The sequence below is a fragment of the Triticum aestivum genome, chromosome 1A, assembly GCF_018294505.1.
Source record: "Triticum aestivum cultivar Chinese Spring chromosome 1A, IWGSC CS RefSeq v2.1, whole genome shotgun sequence".
NCBI classification, from domain to species: Eukaryota; Viridiplantae; Streptophyta; class Magnoliopsida; order Poales; family Poaceae; genus Triticum; species Triticum aestivum.
In genome coordinates, this window is record NC_057794.1 from 383,589,075 (window position 1) to 383,602,645 (window position 13,571).

Sequence of the window (13,571 nt, forward strand, 5' to 3'; positions counted from 1 at the left end):
TGCCAAACAACAACAACTGCATGGACTCAGCATGTCTACACTTAGCATGTATGAGAGGAGAACAACTAGGCTAGGTCCATGCATGCTACCAAACACACCCTTAGGGTGTGTTTGGTAGCCTGCACGGAGGGTGCACGAGGCTGAAAGTTCCCTGTTCGACCCACTTTTCGCTGTTTGGTAGGGTGGGTGGGCTCTGTTGGGCTATGTCGATCTCATGCAAAAAACGCTCTCCGCTATGCTCGATCGAAGCACCCCACACAGGCCTGCCGGGTCGAGCGAGGCTGAGGCCGCACAGGAGAAAAATCTCCCCCCGACCCACTTTTCCTCGAACGACCAACCCGGCCCTCCCCTCCCGCGACCCCCTCCTCCCCTCGCGCGACCCCATCCAAACCTAGCCGCCAGCGCCCGCTCGCCGCCGGTCCCCTCGCGCTACCCCGCCGCCAGTCCCATCTCCCGCCCGCCGCCGGTCCCATCTCACGCTACCTCGTCTACGCGTCGCCCCTGCGCCTGGCCGTTCCGCCACCCGTCGCCAGCCTGCCCCTGCTCCTGGCCGGCCTCAACTCGCCGCCGCCGCCGGAGTACATCCTGACACGGGAGAGGTAGCAGATCCGCCCCTTTCTTCCCTTCACCCGCCTTCCTCCTCTCTTCCTTCCCCTATCCCTGTCCTTCCTGCCTCGGCTCCCAACTTTGAACAGGGAAGAGCCCGAGCCCTTGTTGCTGTACAGAGAAAACACAGCCTAGTATGATTGTATTTACTGTCTATATTCTGTAGAGAGATTGTACTATGGTTAAGACAAAAATTTATGCATGAAGGAATTTATTGAACTATTTATCTTCTCTTCATTGCTTGTCATGCTGAAAAAAATTAACGTGTGCTAAGTTTCCTGTTATTTGTATTGTCATAGATGGATGAATTGGCAAGAAAACAAAGGCAACTAATTGTGAGAGGAGCCGGTCTAGTGGCTGGATTGTATGCTTACATGATGGTCATATTTAGAAGATCTAGGCAACAAACACCAAGGATAACCGTGGGCAGCATGGCCGATCGTGCCATATCTAGAGAGTCAAATTTGAGATACATTTATCACTCTAGTGACATAAATTGTTCAAATCAACTCAGAATGAGAAAAGCTCCATTTTTCCGTTTGTGTGCTATATTTAGAGAGAGAAATTTGTTGTTGGATAGCATACATACTTCTATCGAGGAACAAGTTGCCATGTTTCTTTATGTAGTTGGCCATAACCAAAGGTATAGGACACTACAACCTATCTTCGGAAGATCTATCGAAGTCATTAGTAGGTATTTCAAGGCAGTGCTTTATGCTGTTGGGGAGTTGAGAGATGAGATGATTCGACCTCCCTCCAACCATTGCCATCGTAAAATACAAGAAAGCACCCGCTTCAATCCATATTTTAAGGTAAATGTTTTATTCAAACAAAGACAACCAATTGATGGGACTTATGAATAACAACCATTTGTCTTTATTAATTAGGATTGTGTTGGAGCAATAGATGGGACTCATTTGCTTGCTAGAGTCCCAAAAAGTATCTCAGCTGCCTTTAGGGGTAGAAAGGAGGGGACTACCCAAAATGTGATGGCCGCGGTAGACTTTGATCTAAAGTTTACCTATGTACTTGCGGGTTGGGAGGGGTCAGCTCATGATGCCCTTATACTTGCAAATGCACTGGAGAGGGAAGATGGGTTGAAAGTTCCTACAGGTAATAAATTAGAGCCTACTACCTAAGTATATTAATATTTCTACCCATAGCTAATAGTTGCTTGTTCATAGGAAAATTCTTCCTTTTTGATGCGGGGTATGCTGTGAGGCCGGGTTTTCTTGCACCATACCGTGGCACGAGGTACCACTTGAAAGAGTATGGTCGAGGGAATCATCCTCAAAATGCCAAAGAGTTGTTCAACTTAAGACACTCTTCTTTGAGGACATCGGTTGAGAGGGCTTTTGCCGCGTACAAAAACCGTTGGAAGTTTGTCTACAATAAACCATTCCATGGTTACAAGACCCAAGTCAAAGTAGTGCTAGCTTGTGCAATTCTTCACAATTGGGTACTTCAATATGGTGAGGATGAATATTTCCCGCCCGAGGAAACATGGGATCCGGAACCCAATGATGAAGATCCCAATGATATTGTCCATGACAATAATTCTTGGGCTCAAAAGCGAGATGAATTTGCAAATCATATGTGGGCGAATAGAGGGCCAGCAAACATTTGATGTATCGTGTGTCTTGGTGTTGTAAAACAATTGATGTGTGACTTGGTGTTGTATTTATGATGTACTGTTTTATTTATGTGCTGGAATTCATTTTTAGGTGCTAGACCGTCATTTATAGGTGTTGGAATGTCATTTTTAGGTGCTGGAATCTGTTTTTTATGTGCTGAAATACATTTTTGAGCTGCTAAAATATGTTTTTGAGCTGCTGTAATATCATTTTTATGTGCTGGGATGTGTTATTAACTTCTGAAATTTTTATGTTGTAGATGGATGATGAGGTGCTGGAGGTTCCTCATGTTGGTGCTCTGCCCAAGAAGGCCCCCAAGGTCATGAATTGGACTCCGCCCATGTCGGCAATGATGTTGAAAGGTCTTTCAGAGGTGGCAGCAAGAGGTGCCAAGACTGATAAAGGATTCAAAGAGGCTGCAAAATTGAAAGTTGCAAAGTCTATATCTGCTTTGGTTGGTTATGACGTGTCTATTACTCAAGTGCACAATCATATCCACAGGTGGCGGAATAGGTGGACAAGGATTGTTTATTTGAAGAGTTTAAGTGGGGCACTTTGGGATGATGACAAGAAGATGGTACTTCTAGAAGAACAACACTATTTGGGCCACACTCAGGTATGCATGCTATCAACCCCGTTTACCTGCTGAAATGAGTTGTCTTATTGCTGAAACGATGTTGAAATGAGTTAGTTTTGCGAAAATGAATAGATTTTATAGTTGAAATGATGTTGTAGGATGTCTTTGTTAATTACTTATGTTCAAACAATGGTGTTGTAGGATCATCCAACAGATGCTGAACTTCTTAATTCCCCACTTGAGAACTACAACTATATGGAAAATTGCTTTGCTAATAAGCAAGCCACCGGGAATTATGCAATGGCCACTGGTGTGCCATTGGGAACGCCTATTGTTGTGGAAGACAAAGATAAACCCAATGTTATGGAGGGGCATGGAACAACTGATGAGGTATTGCAACACCTTCCTGGGTCTAACTCTGCACTTCCAACTGCTAGTGCCACTCAGGACCCTTCACCTACTTCAAATAAGAAGAGAAAGAGGGCATCAGGTTTGACTGAGGAGGACACAATCCAGTGCAGTAACATGACTGATGCTATCCGTGAGATTGCAAGTGCTATCAACAACACTTGCCATGCTGAAACACACCCTGACTTGTACAAGGCTGTCATGGACCTTATTATGTTTGAGCAAAATGATCGCTTGGCTGTTCTAGATTATCTCACAGAACATAAGGCAAAAGGCCTCAACTTTGTGAAGATGAATGATGAAGCCCGTCAAGCATCGTTCAAACGTATCTTGAAAGCCAATCCTGATCTTCTTTGAGTTCGTGTTAGTCGGTGCTTGTTGAGACTACCCCTTTTGTAATGACTATTATAAAGTTTATGTCGAATGAGGTTATGTACTATGAATCTACTGATGCATTACTAGAAATTATGGTTATTATGTCTAATGTAATATGAACATGCACTGCTACAATTCATGGTCATTATGTCTTATGTTAATTGTTGAATTTTTTTCTTCACATTATCATCATTCAGATTATGTTGGCATGGTAATGTTTTATTGCTTGAATTGTTTAAATTATCTCGTCGATCATATGGCAAAATATCCGTTCATGCACCCTACCTCATGCAGTCTGCCAAACACCGTCTCAGCACACCATGTCTTCTCTGATGCAGGCTACCAAACAGAGTCTCAGCTCAGCATGCATCAATACATACATTGCTACCAAACAGCTGCAGTTGCATGTACTCAGCATGTCTAGACTAAGCATGTCTCAAAGGGGAACAACTATGCTAGGGTGGGAATAGCTACCAAACACACCCTTACAGTGTGCGCGGGGCTGCGGGGCAGTGTGGCACAGTAGGTGTTGGGCCTTTTCTTCTTCTTCTTCCTTTTCTGTTCTTTTCTGTTTCTTTTATTTTTTTCTTTATTTTAGCCTTACAAAATATAGGTTTGATTTCTAAATTATTATTATCATTTAAATCACTGCCACAAAAGGTTTTACTCCAAAATTAAATATTTTAATATTTTATAAGATACAAAAGGCATTTAATTAAATATTATAGCCACTATTTTAATTAGTTTTGTGCATTTAATTATTTTATAAAAATGTGGTTTCTTCACTATTCTTACTTATCAGTAATTTGTCACATCCAGAACATTTTAGTTTTAATTATTTGAAAACTTTTATAGTTTGACTTGATTTTGATTTTGAATATGAACGAGATTTGAATCATCGTGAAACTAACATTTGTAATCGTGGTGATGTGGCATCATTAGTAGAGGGTTACTGTAGCTTAATTATCCGGGCGTTACAGTTCCGCAAGGGACTTAGCCTCGAGCTTCGCCGCGATCTTTGTCTGCATGATTGCACCTCCTTTCAGAAGCTGGTCAATAAGGCCATCAGTGCTGAGACAGGTCAGAGTGACTATGACGCCTCCCGCAAGCACTCCCGTGATTTTGGTTCTTCTTCCGGCTTTGGATCTCAGAAGCGTCGGGTGTGGATTCCAAACACCGTGCTGCCACCCAGGTTCACCCCGAGGCCATCCTTTGAGGTGCCTCGCCCCAACCAACAGTTTGCACTGCCTAAGACCTATGGTGGCCCCGCTGCTAATGTTGCTCCACGCTCCAATGTTGTGACATGTTTCAAGTGTGGAGAGCCGGGTCACTACAGTCGAGAGTGTCCCTAGAACAACAACCCCAACCAGTCTGGAAAGTCCGTTGGCCGTGGTAAGCTAGCGAGAAAGACATTCTACGCCAAGCCAGCCACCACTGCATGTGGCCATGTCAACTATGTCTCAGCTGAGGAGACTCGTGATGATCCTAACGTCGTTCTTGGTACGCTCCTTGTTAATTGCCATCCGGCATCTGTTCTTTTTGATACTGGAGCATCTCATTCATTCATATCTGAGAGCTATGCTCGATTGCATAACACGATATTCTGTGACATGCCCACTTCCATGGAAATTCAAACCCGTGGCTCTAGATGGCAAACTTCTAGAGTAAGCCATGGGAATGAAATTCTTGTCAATAGACTTGTCTTCCTTGCATCACTAATAGCTCTCAAGTCCTCGGACATAAACATCATCTTGGGTATGGACTGGATGTCAGCCCATTATGCTAAGATTGATTGCTCTACTAGAACTGTTCAACTCACCCACCCATCGGGCAAGACAGTCAATGTCTTAACTCGAGTGGCCAAGCGCCAGCTTTACTCCCTAAATGCCAACCCCCTTCCAGACCTTGAAGATATTCCGATAGTCCGAGACTTCTCGGATGTCTTTCCAGAAGAACTGCCAGGTGTTCCACCTGACAGGGATGTCGAGTTCATGATAGACCTTGTTCCAGGAACCGTTTCGATCCCTAGAAGACCCTATAAGATGGCACCCCTAGAACTAGCTGAGCTTAAGAAACAACTCGATGAGTCCTTGAAAAAGGGTTTCATCCGTCCTAGTTCTTTTCCTTGGGCTTGCCCAGTCCTCTTCGTCAAGAAGAAGGATGGAACGGATCAGATGGTTGTAGATTACCGACCTGTCAACTTGGTCACTATCAGGAACAAGTATCCGCTCCCCAGGATCAATGATCTGTATGATCAGCTCGCTGGATCCTCAGTCTTTTCGAAAATGGATTTGAGGTTGGGCTACCATCAAATCAAAATAAAAAACGGGGACATTCCTAAAACGACCTTTGTTACTCGTTATGGCCAATACGAGTACATCATCATGTCCTTCGGTTTAACCAATGCCCCAGCCACCTTCTCTCGGTTAATGAACTCGATCTTCATGGAGTATTTGGATAAATTCATCATGGTATACCTCGATGATATACTCATCTACTCCAAGAATGAGGAAGAACATGCCGAACATCTAAGGCTGGAATTTACGAAACTTCGAGAGCATCGCCTTTATGCCAAATTCTCCAAATGTGAATTTTGGTTGCCAGAAGTGACCTACCTAGGCCATGTAATCTCTGGTAAGGGTATTGCTTTCAATCCCGAGCGAGTTCAAGCCGTCCTTGATTGGACTCCACCTGAAACGGTCAAGCAAGTCCGGAGCTTCCTTGGCTTAGCGAGCTATTGTCGCCGCTTCGTCTACAATTTCTCCAAGGTTGCTAAACCTCTAACTGAACTCCTCAAGAAAGATAAAAAGTTCGAGTGGACCCCACAGTGCGAGTTTAGCTTTCAGGAACTGAGAAGATGCCTGGCATCTGCTCCCGTACTGGTACCACCAGATTTCTCCAATGACTTTATTGTCTATTGCGACGCCTGGTGACAAGGACTAGGTTGCATACTCATGCAAGATCGTCAGGTAATTGCCTATGCTTCATGTCAATTACACCCACACGAGGAAAACTATCCCACACATGATCTAGAGCTTGTAGCTGGAGTTCATGCACTTAAAACTTGGCGACATTACCTTCTGGTAATCATTGCGAGATCTTCACTAATCACCAAAGTCTGAAATATATCTTCACCCAGCCGGATTTGAATCTCAGGCAAAGACGTTGGGTTGAGTTGATCTCAGATTACGACTTAGGGATAACTTACACCCCGGGAAAAGCCAATGTTATGGCTGATGCACTAAGTCGTAAATCCTACTGTGACAACCTAATGTTACAACAAGGTCAACCACTTCTCCATGAGGAATTTCGGAAGCTTAATCTTCACATTGTTCCTCAGGGATTCCTATCTACCTTGATGGTGAAACCGACCCTTATGGATCAGATCATAACCACCCAGCGTTATGACAAGGGGATATCTCGGATCAAGGAGAACATTGCTAGCGGAGCTGCTAAATGTTTCTCTGTGAACGATCAAGGTGTTGTCTTCTTTGAGAACCGCCTAGTGGTTCCCAAGAAACAGCAACTACAGCAATTGATCCTTAAGGAAGCTCATGAATCCCCTCTCACCATTCATCCTGGTAGTACTAAAATGTATCAAGACCTACACCAGAGGTTTTGGTGGACTAGGATGAAGAGAGAAATTGCTCAATACATTGCTAATTGCGACGCCTGTCGTCGTGTTAAAGCAGAGCATCAACGGCCTGCTGGCACCCTTCAACCTTTGGCTATTCCTGAATGGAAATGGGAAAAAATCAGTATGGATTTCATTACCGGGTTTCCCAGGACCAAGAAGGGGAATAATGCTATCTTCGTCGTTGTCGATCGTCTTTCCAAAGTAGCCCACTTCCTACCTGTTCGTGAGAGTATAACCGCTAGCCAGCTAGCTGACTTGTACATCTCCCGTATAGTGTTTCTTCATGGTGTCCCATTGGAAATTAACGCATATCGTGGAAGTCTCTTCACCTCTCGATTTTGGGGAAGTTTCCAAAATGCCATGGGAACTCATCTCTCCTTTAGCACCGCCTTCCACCCCCAATCAAGTGGTCAAGTAGAATGAGTTAATCAAATTCTGGAGGATATGCTCCGAGCTTCGGTCATCTCTTTCGGTATGGATTGGGAGAAATGCCTTCCATTCGCGGAGTTCGCTTATAAAAATAGTTATCAAGCTAGCTTGGGAAAAGCTCCTTTCGAAGTTCTCTATGGACGAAAATGACGAACACCTCTTAACTGGTCAGAAACCGGAGAAAGACAACTCTTTGGCCCGGATATGATTCAGGAAGCAGAAGAGCAGGTTCGCGTTATCCGTGAGAAATTGAAAACAGCCCAATCTCGTCAAAAGAGCCAATATGACTGCAAACATAAGCTCATGACTTATGAAGTCGGTGAGAAGGCTTACCTTCGGGTTACTCCTTTGAAGGGAACCCATCATTTCGGTATCAAAGGCAAATTGGCTCCTCATTACATTGGACCCTTTCGCATTCTTGCCAAACGAGGAGAAGTTGCCTACCAATTGGAACTATCTCCGCATCTTTCCAGAATTCACAATGTCTTCCATGTTTCTCAACTCAGGCATTGCTTCGCGGATCCTATCCGTGGAGTGGACCACGAAACGCTTGATCTCCAAGATAATCTCACATATTGGGAATATCCCGTTCGTATCCTTGATCAAGCCGAGCGTACCACTCGACGCCATAACATCAAGTTTCTCAAGGTTCAATGGTCACACCATTCCGAGAAAGAAGCCACTTGGGAAAGGGAGGATCGTCTTCGACTTGAGTACCCCACCTTCTTTCCAACGGATCCTAAATCTCGGGACGGGATTCTTTTGAGTGGGGGTGAGTTGTCACACCCTAGCTAGTTCATGCATTAGAGTGTTGCATCATGTCTACTTTTCCAAAAAAATGAAATGGGGATGACAGAACCCCCAGCACCCCCTGGAAACAACTAGGGTTTACTAAAATCTTTTTCAATGAATCTGAAATGCCCTTCTAAAAAGTCCACCCTTTTTGTCTTGGGTTAGAACCTCTGACAAAATGGGTTCACATTTTTCTATGACACATAAGGTTATTGGATTAAATATTTATCTATTTGCATTTGGGCATTTAAATGCTATAAAATAATTTAAATGCCCAAATAATTCTGGAAATAGGTGTGGGCTGTTGGAAATAATTCAAACAGAGCCCCTGATTATTTTCAGGATTTTTGGAAGTGCCTAACTATTTTAAATAAAGCCACACAGTTACAAAAAAAATAGAAAACAGAAATTAAAAGAGAGTGAGGGAACTTACCTAGCCACAGCCCACCAGCCGGCCCACCTCGCGGCCCAGCGCTGTGCTAGCCCATGCCAGCCAGCTGCTTCGTCCTCGCCAGGCAGGCAGAGAGGTGACGCCGGCGAGCACGAGCTCGCCACGGTGCCACCTACTTGCCGCCCACGCCCCTGGACACCTGGGCGAGCCCCACGTCGCCGTCCCGACCCCGCGGACACCTCACTTGCCCCTACCTCTCTCCCTCGCTCTCCCGCACCATGGCCGACGCAGCCACGCCCGCGCCACCATGAAACTCGCGTCCGCTGTCGTCCCCGTGTCGTGCTGCCGTGTCCAACATCTTTGCCGCCGTCGTCTCCGTCGAGCAGCCCGAGCCCCGAGCGCTCGTGCGCCCTGCTTCGTCCTCTTCGAGCTCGACTTCACCGAGCACCGCCACAGATCCCCTCCAACGTCACCGCCGCAACAGTTCGTCCCCGGCCCCGCCGTCTGCTCCTACGTGATCGCCGTGAGCTCCTGCACCTCCCCATCATGTCCGTTCTCTCTCTCGAGCACCATAGCGACTACACGAAGCATCACCGCACGCGCCGCCGCCGAGCTCGTCGCCGATGTGACTCCGGCCACCCACCGTGACCAACACTCTCACCGCATCGCGAGGAGTCTGTAGCACCACTCCACGCGCCTCACCGTGCCCCGTAGCCTCAGGTTCGACTTCACCCGACTCCGGCGACCGCCAAGGTCATCACCGGCGACGTTCCCGGCCACCCCGAGCTCCACCACTGCCACCAAACGATGTGGCTCGCTCCCCGTGTCCCGTAGATGCCCTCCGCCATCCATTTGGTCGCCGGAGCACGAAACCCGCACTACCCCGCTGCGTCTGGCCTTGCCGGCAGCTAAATGCCGACGGGTTTGACCCCGTTGACCATTGACTGGGTGGGCCCAGGTTGACTCCCCCCTGAGTCCATGACAGATGGGGCCCGTTTGCTAATTAAGCTAGGTTTAGTGCTAACTAAAAATTAGTTAGGTTAGTTACACTGACACGGGGGTCCCACTGGTCAGGTTTGACCTGGACCGGCTCCGTTGACCGCTGACGTCACCATGACGCACTGCTGACGCAACAACTATTTTCTGGAATTACTTTTACATAGGAAATTCCAGAAAATACTACAAACTTCAAAAATTCATAACTTTTAATCTGTAACTCCAAATGCAAAGATTTATATATGAAATTTGATCAGAAAAATTCAATCTTTCCATCTGTAATGGTTTCATGCATGACAAAACACTTTAACCTTGCTGTTTAGGTGAAACAAGCTAATGCACTTATATGACTTAATAACATAAGCTTCCATTTGAACCTTTGATTCAAATAGACTCAAACCAACATGTTTTACAATGCATTAGCCACGACACATCATATTGCCTTGTCATAGCATGCATCATATTGTTGCATATTGCCATGTGATGATTGTGTTCTGTGGTGTCTTTCGTGGTAGGTTCTGCCTCCGAGGATACCTTCGATTATCCAACTGAAGGGCAGTACCCTACTACTACTCCATCAGGCAAGTAGCCCCATTAATCATATCGATACAATCCCATGTTCTTGCTCCTGCTCTCATTTACTGCATTAAGACAACAATGTTTCAAACTGCTATGTGCTGCGGTAGTTGAACCCTTATCCTCTGCATGACCTGACATTGCCACAGTAACTAGATGAAACCCACTAGCATGTGTAGGAGTTGATTGAGCCATGTATGTGTTTCCTACCTTGCTATGCCTGCTATGCTTAGAGTTGTGTCAGGTCTGGTTCATCTGGGTGATGGGCTAGAGTGAAATGCTTAAGTCAGTAATGTGAGGGATGTATTGGACATGATTTGGTAAAGGTATCGATGAGAGGCCATGTAGGAGTACATGGTGGGTTGTTTCATTGAGGCCGTCCTTAAGAACTGAGATCTGTATGTGTGATTTAAGAATCAATTACTACCATGCATTGGGATCCTTAATTGACCCTCTCGGCTTCTTAACCACCCTAGTCCTCTGTCCAGGAGTTGCAACTAGTTTCTCGTGTTTATAGGTTATGTGTTAGCGGCCGTGCGTCGCGCTGACCCTAGGGGTGGGCTATGATGCGGTAGATACACCGTGGCCGGGTATGTCGGGCGCCCGTTTGGCGTCTCGGGACCCTGTACACATCATTTGGGGTCGTATGTGGAAACCTCGGCCGGACTCCCTGCGGATGGAACCTGGATAGGCGATAAACCTGGACTAGAGACTTGAGTGTTTAGGTAGGCCGTGGCCGACACCCTCGTTGGGCTTCCGCTTGAAGGTTGCCGAGTACATGTCGTGTAAACGACGATAAGTGGTGAGAGAGTGTATGAAGAAGTACACCCCTGCAGGGTTATCATCATCTATTCGAATAGCCGCGTCCGCGGTAAAGGACTACTTGGTTGCCTATATAGTACATAGACAAGTTAATGGTTACTACTAAAAGACTCAAGATAAGTGTGAGTACCGAGGATGGCCCTCTCATAGGATGACGAGGGAGGATCCACGGTGGAGTATTGTGTTGGTAATTAGTGGACTCGTGTGTGAAAACTATTTTACAAGTGGTGTCTCGTAGGATAGCTTAGCCAAGAGTCAAAGCTGGCTTGCTGCAATAACCCCACCACCTTCTTGAGAATGAGCATGTATAGTAGGATCTGTTGTAAGTCTTGCTGAGTACCTTTGTACTCATGTTGCTTGAATTACTGTTTTTAGATGACAACACCGCCGCTTCCGACAGGTTTTACGTAGACCTCGACGTCGATGAGTGACTTGCCACCTAGGTGGTGATTCCGAGCCATGGAGGGACCTATGTAGATAGATAGGCTTCATCAAGCCTTCTTTCTTTCCGGTGTCTGTACTCAGACTAGTTTGCTTCCGCATGTGCTTGTATGCTTGTATGACTTGAGTGTCGGGTCATGTGACCCCTACCTATATGAACATGTTAAGTATGGCCCCTTGGGGCCTTTAAATAAAGTACTTGAGTTGTAGAGTTTTGTTGTGATGCCATGTTGTATTTACACATATCGAGCATATTGTGTGTATGATTGAAATGCTTGGTATGTGTGGGATCCGGCAATCTAGTTGTTTATCCTTGGCAGCCTCTCTTATGGGGAAATGTAGTCTAGTGCTTCATGAGCCATAGTAGTCTGCTACAGCTCGGTTCACCGGAGTCCTGCTAGCCCAGCACTACTGCTCAAGCACTTGACTAGCCGGCATGTGTTTCACTTTGTTCATGTGTCTATCCCTTCGGGGAAATGTCACGCGGTGACATCCGGAGTCCTGCCTAGCCTGCTACAGCCCGGGTTCCCGAAGTCCTGTTGGCCCAGTGCTACAGCCCGGATTCACGCGCTGCTGACCGACATGCTCTATGTGATTCATGTATGCCTATCCCCATAGGTTAGTGCCGCTTTGGGTTCACGACTAGCCATGTCGGCCCGGGTTCTCTATCATATGGATGCTAGCGACAGTATCATATACGTGAGCCAAAAGGCGCAAACAGTCCTGGGCCATGGTAAGGCGACACCCGTGGGAATACCGTGCATGAGGCCGCAAAGTGATATGAGGTGTTACCAGCTAGATCGATGTGACTTGGAATCGGGGTCCTGACACTTGCATTCCAAACTTCTTCAGGCAATCTTTGAGGTATTTCTCTTGAGATATGAAGATGTCGTTGCGTTGCTGCCGTATTTGAAGACCAAGGAAGAACTTCAGCTCAACCATCATGGACATCTGATATTGCTCTTGCATCATGTATCCAAACTCATCACTGTATTTCTGATTAGTGCAGCCGAAGATAATGTCATCCACATATATTTGGCACACAAACAGTTCACCATCATATGTCTTCGTGAAGAGTGTGGGATCCAGGGAACCAGGTTTGAAGCCTTTGCTCTTCAGGAAGTCTTTGAGTGTGTCATACCAAGCACGAGGGGCTTGTTTGAGGCCATACAGTGCCTTGTTGAGCTTGTAAACCATGTCAGGATGTTTTGGATCTTCAAAACTAGGCGGTTGTGCAACATACACTTCTTCTTCAATCTTGCCATTGAGAAAGGCGCTCTTCACATCCATTTGATACAGAAGGATGTTATGATGATTTGCATAGGCTAGCAGTATGCGTATGGCTTCAAGTCTAGCCACAGGAGAAAATGTTTCATCGAAGGTAATTCCTTCAACTTGAGTGTACCCTTGAGCAACGAGACGAGCCTTGTTTCTGACAACTTGACCATGCTCATCTTGCTTGTTGCGATATATCCATTTAGTGCCTATGATATTGTGTTTACGAGGATCAGGACGCTTGACCAGTTCCCATACATTATTCAGCTTGAACTGTTGAAGCTCTTCTTGCATAGCTTGAATCCATTTAGGTTCCATGAAGGCTTCATCAACTTTCTTGGGTTCAGATATTGAGACGAATGCAAAGTGCCCACAGAAATTTGCTAGTTGTGTTGCCCTTGAACGAGTGAGTGGACCAGGTGCATTGATGCTATCAATTATCTTCTCAATCTATACTTCATTTGCAACACGAGGATGAACTGGACGAAGATTTTTCTCTTGCTGATCATTATCATTGTTTGAAGAATTGTCTTCAGGCTGAGCATTGTCTTTAGGTTGATTAGGTGCAGAGATTACAAGTTCCTCTTCAGGCTGTACTTCAGACGGTATGAT

The 13,571-nt window shown here is 45.9% G+C and overlaps 1 protein-coding gene across 1 annotated transcript; it reads left to right on the plus strand.

The window, feature by feature from the left end:
* The first annotated feature begins 326 nt into the window (after positions 1-326).
* LOC123135403 (protein ALP1-like) lies at positions 327-3,781 on the plus strand. The gene is made up of 5 exons (XM_044554503.1): positions 327-599; positions 906-1,418; positions 1,494-1,719; positions 1,791-2,153; positions 3,418-3,781. Exons 2-5 carry the CDS (start codon positions 906-908, stop codon positions 3,444-3,446), a joined length of 1,131 nt encoding a protein of 376 aa, XP_044410438.1. The 5' UTR covers positions 327-599; the 3' UTR covers positions 3,447-3,781.
* Positions 3,782-13,571: the final 9,790 nt, after the last annotated feature.